Raw genomic sequence first — 5,551 nt, forward strand, 5'->3', positions numbered from 1 at the left:
TATTTTTTATTTTTAATTATTTTCATTAATTTTTATGTATTTTTTAAAGTAATTAAAAAAATTATGATATAAATAAATGGTATAAATACAAAAATAAATATTTTTCAATTTAATGATAGTTTATACTACAACCATTTATGTAAATATACCAGAAATAATTAATGATATGAATGTATGTATATAATATCAAAATTACTAATGTGTATAAACTTTTAATAGTTTATTCATGTATAAAATAATGATATTATTACATTGAAATATATAGTAATTCTTAAATTATTAATTCTCTTCCTTTTATAATCATAATAAAAAGGACTTTTTTTAATGTGTGTCTTATTCAAAGTAGCTCATTATGTAATTCTTCATTTATTATATTATTTTATATATATTCATATTTTTTCATATATTATAATTCAGTAAATATAATTTTATCAAATATCTCATACTATGTGTTGAACGCGGTAAAATGTATATAATGAAGGTGAACATTTTGCAGAAACGGAAAAATAACAGTGATATACTTATATAAGGAAATAAAAATATACAAATTATACTTTTAATAAATCTGTAAAGAATTAAATATATTAGATAAAATTTTACTATAAAGATCGATATCCACCTACATTTATCAGTTAATTATGTAAATAATTAATATACTATATGGCAAATACTGGGCATGTGCAAGTATATGGGTTGACGTATAACATTTAGATGATTAAAATTAGAAAATTCTAATGTTTAGAAGCAAATATTATAAAAAAATATATTATCTCCTTAAATTATTAATTACATTATGTGCACAATGTATAATTCATAAAATATATTCTTAAATACTATAATTCATATAAATCTATTAAATATTATATAAAACATGATTATATATACTATACATCATTTTTTTATATATGAAATATTAAATGAATTATGAAATTTTTTTTAAGAATTATTTCATAGATATATAGTTTTCTTTATCATATTAAACCTACCTGGAATTACTGTAATGTATCTTATACTACTATTTTTTGCAAAGAAAAATTGTAATATTTTACGTTTTTTTGTGTTGTACAAAGATTTTATAAAAAATAGATATATTATTTTGAAGAAAATTTTTATAATCTTATAATAATAAACATTTTATATAAATAATACTTTGTTAGATTATTTTCATTCTTTCTAACAAATATTTTCAAAATAGCAAATTCTCTTAACTACAATTATGACACAGACATAAAACAAAAGTGTTAAAATCTCATATTAAAAACAAATGTTGTAATATGAGTACACGCACAATAAAATATTGTTTATATATCTTTAACCAAAAACAATGGTGTTTTATATATGAAAAATAAAAATGATTTTTTTTTCCAAGAGTAAATTTTATCAATTATAATGAACTGTCTATTTCATGTAAATATAGATACAAGTGTATGTATTCCAATAACTCGCATGACGTATAGATTCAATAAACACTGTAAGGATACTTTTAAGCATTAAGGTGGAAAATATAACTATTTAAATCACAATAATATTGGGGATTATGCTTCTGTGAAGGAAAAATCATACCATGGTTATAAAAATAATATTACTGATGTATTAATGTCATAAAAAACAGATTAGGATTTATTTCCTAACATTCTATAATATATTCAAAGAGTTATAATATTATATATACGACCATTTTTTTAGTAAAAATAAAAAACACGAAAGTGAGTTAATAAAATTTAAACAAATTTATGCTGAACCGCTATAAATTATTTAAATCAAATATCTTAATATATAACAGTACAAACCCAAATAAATGAAAATATGAATAAATACTATGCCTTTCAACTGAATAACAACATATAAAATAGAAAGATTTATGTGATAGAAAATTTCCATTAGTTTCATTTGGTTCAGAGTTTCAGTCATACTATCAGTCCTTATAGCCTATACAGAAAAATATATATTTGCAGGCACTCATCAGTTAACAAAAGAAAAGTAATCCCTTTAAAATATTTATAATTAAGATATTATATAATTTTATATTATCCTATATTTTTATAATGAGTTTGCATTAAAACATTTAGAAAAGAAAAAAAAAAATTTATACATTATCATGATAAAAGTAAATATTATATACACAGGGATCATAAAATTTATAATATCATTTCACCTAGATTTTTAATGATAAATCTCAACAATGGAACATATTATATTAAAAATATAAAAATTATAAGAAATAAAATGTAATAAATCATTTTTATAAATAAAAATTACAATCTTGAATACTTGAAATTCATAAAAATATATCATAACAATGTGTAACTCATTATTAACCCTAAAGCATTTTGAACAGAAGGAATGTTTTAATACTTTTTTTAAAATATTATTTTTTATTATATATAATTGTAGAATTGTAAAAAACACGAAATGGAAATAAATCATGCCAAAAGATTTTATAAATATCAATACGACAATAACAGTGTATAATTGACTTAGGAACACAAAACATAAATTTTAATTTCAATGTGGGGCAAATAAATATTATCTTCATTACAATTTCATAAATTTTTATTTAATTATAGAATATATTTTCCTCAAAATATTTGTAATGCACAGAACATCAATATTTAAATATTTTATATAATGAATTAATGTACTTATGTTATTTATCATATGTTATTTTTTTCTTTTTACAATTAATCTTTTATAAAAAGTAGAAGTTTTATAATATAGCTCAAAATGCCCCTCTTCTATAATCTTCTCCAATGATATAAATGTTCAGTATATGAATTATATTCACATTTATATGGTTTTGGTATTACGTGTATTTATAACAAACTGAATTCCAACACAAATATTATTAAAAATATATAACAAAAAATATAATATATATAAAACAATGTATTGTTTTCGCATATTTTATAATACGACACTTAATAGAAAAAAGCCGCTATTTTCTTTGAGTCACATTAATAATTCATATGTATATCAATAAACATATAGCATCTATTAATATTAAGCTATACATATATATTATAAATATGAGAAATAGAACATTTATAAGCCCATCATTTAATACGTGTATATACAATGTCCTTGTTTTATAAACTAGAAATTTTGCACCTAAAATAAAAAATTCATAACTTCGTATATAATCAACAATGCTAAATTACACATACAAAATATATGAACATGGCATTTTGCACAACCTTAATTTCCGTATTAATATTCAATTTATTAAAAAGACCTTTAATCATATTAATTAAATTAATATTATTTAAAAAATATAATGTTTTTAATTATCCATAATATATGTAACTATAAGACTAATAGTTATTTTTATTAAAGATATTATTATAAATATGTAAACATACATTTATATACAATATATATTTTCTTTCTTATAAGAAATCGTGAATAATGTTTTTTGAAAATAATAACAATAGTAACGATAAATAATCATAAAGTAAAAGGAAATGCATAAAAAATTGATGATAAAATATAATTTATACTAAATACAAATAACAAAATACGTATCATAATATATCTTAAATATGTGATAAATGCTTGAACTGATATTTTGAGAGAAATTCTTCTAGTAATAGCACAATAATATAAGAAATATTGTTAAAAAATATTTTCAAATATAATATGTATTTTCATAGATTTTCATCATATAATATATTTTGCCATCGTATATCTTATACTGCAAAGTAATATACTTAAAAGAAAAAATTATGCTTCATATATCCTAAAACAATAATACACTAAAAAATTAAAAATAAATAATAATATATAAAAATAATTTCACCTATGGAACCATAAATATAATCCTGAAACTTTTTGTTTTTTGGAATTCTTATATGTACAATTTTTAATATATCTCTTTGCGTATTGAATGAATAAAAATATATTAGTTTTAAAAAAAAAAAATCATTTTAATAAAAAAATACACATTTATTATTTATTATTGTTTTATTTCGCCCAACGAATAGCTCTTTTCCGTTCGTTCCATGAATACTTTTGTGCAATAATACTCATCATGATACAGGTATATATAACAAAAATTTTCCTTTATGTGTCCAAATCAGAACTATTATATTTTACTGTGTCTTAAATTAAAACTTCTCGGTAAATTTATATATTCATCAATTGGATAATCTTCTATTATATTCCTATCTATTTTATTATTACGTTTCCCTTTATATCTTCCAAGTAATAATTTTTTTAACCAATATGCAAATGGAGTAAACTAATGAAAATATGGCATATGTACAACATGTTTTATGTATAATATCTGTAAAGTTATTTAAAAATTAATTAAATTTATTAAATATAATGTAATACATGTTTTCTGTTTATTCACTTTCATAATTACTTTGCACAATATAATAGTAAAAACAATAATTCCTATAACTACAGTTCCAATAGTCATAGCTTTGGAAGCTGAAAAAGCCAAAGTACTATATGAAATGTCATATTCAGAAATTTGTCTATCTTTAAAATTATATCCATCTTGATCTATATTTCCAAGGGTCCATTTTCCGTATCCTTCTTCCAGTTTTGCTATATCATCAAAATTTTGCCGTACAGTACATTTCAAATCAGATATTTCATGTCTGTTATTCCTATTAAAAAAATCCTCATAATCAGTGCAATATAAATACCCAGTACCCTTTGTTTTGCAGGCGTCCATTATCCTCTTATATGCTGCGGAATATTTGTCAAGAAGAGCCCTATATTCAATACTACAATACCACGAGTATTGTTGTAAATCTTGTTGAAGGACTTCATAATCCTTAAAATAATCAAATAAAAGCTTAATATCCTCAAAGTTCTGTTGAGTCATATAATATTTATGATATTTATCAAAATTACATATACTGAGACCTCCATGAGTTACTAGTATAAATTTAAGTGTTTCCATAAGAGCGAAAACGATATTTCGATCAGATAATTTTTCATCTAATGTATGAACCAACCAAAAGTATAGATAATCACAATCTACAGTTCTAAAGTTACTTGTCTTATTTTTATTATAGGCATAACATAAGGCATTAAGTATTTTTTTAGAATCATTATCACTCAACCTCTGTATATCTGAATGAGACTTTGCTATATTGTAAAAATTCTCACTCTCACAACTATCAACTCCATTATCAAAATTGTCGTACATCAGTTTTGAAGGCAATTTTATAAGTGCTTCTTTCTACGAAATTAAAACAAAAGGTAATTCATAAATTTTTATGTATAAAAAAACAAAATACTTAATTTAAAAAGAAATGTAATTTATTAACTAAAAAATAATTTATATTGTATAAAAAACGTACTCCTAGAATACGACGCATTTTGTACAATTTTCAAAAAGTGATATGCAAGCGAAATAAAAGAAACATATATTTAACTATACGTTGAATAATATATTGGAAAGGCAAATATAAGGTTAATAAGCATATGTATACTTCTTCTTAGAAATAGGAACTTGTGTTTATTATTTTCTCTATCTTCATATACTTATATGATATACAATTTCTTTAATAATATCTTCTATGATATATGAATATAT

General features: G+C 20.8%; 1 protein-coding gene across 1 annotated transcript; it reads right to left on the reverse strand.

The window, feature by feature from the left end:
- Positions 1–4,081: 4,081 nt before the first annotated feature.
- Positions 4,082–5,333, reverse strand: PGO_003440 (variable surface protein; the record flags this gene model as incomplete). The annotated part of the gene is made up of 3 exons (XM_028691312.1): positions 4,082–4,237; positions 4,352–5,194; positions 5,283–5,333. The coding sequence occupies 3 exons, from the start codon at positions 5,331–5,333 to the stop codon at positions 4,082–4,084; spliced, it is 1,050 nt and encodes a 349-aa protein (XP_028547113.1).
- Positions 5,334–5,551: the final 218 nt, after the last annotated feature.

This window comes from Plasmodium gonderi (assembly GCF_002157705.1).
Source record: "Plasmodium gonderi DNA, contig: Pgo-contig_435, whole genome shotgun sequence".
NCBI lineage: Eukaryota > Apicomplexa > Aconoidasida > Haemosporida > Plasmodiidae > Plasmodium > Plasmodium gonderi.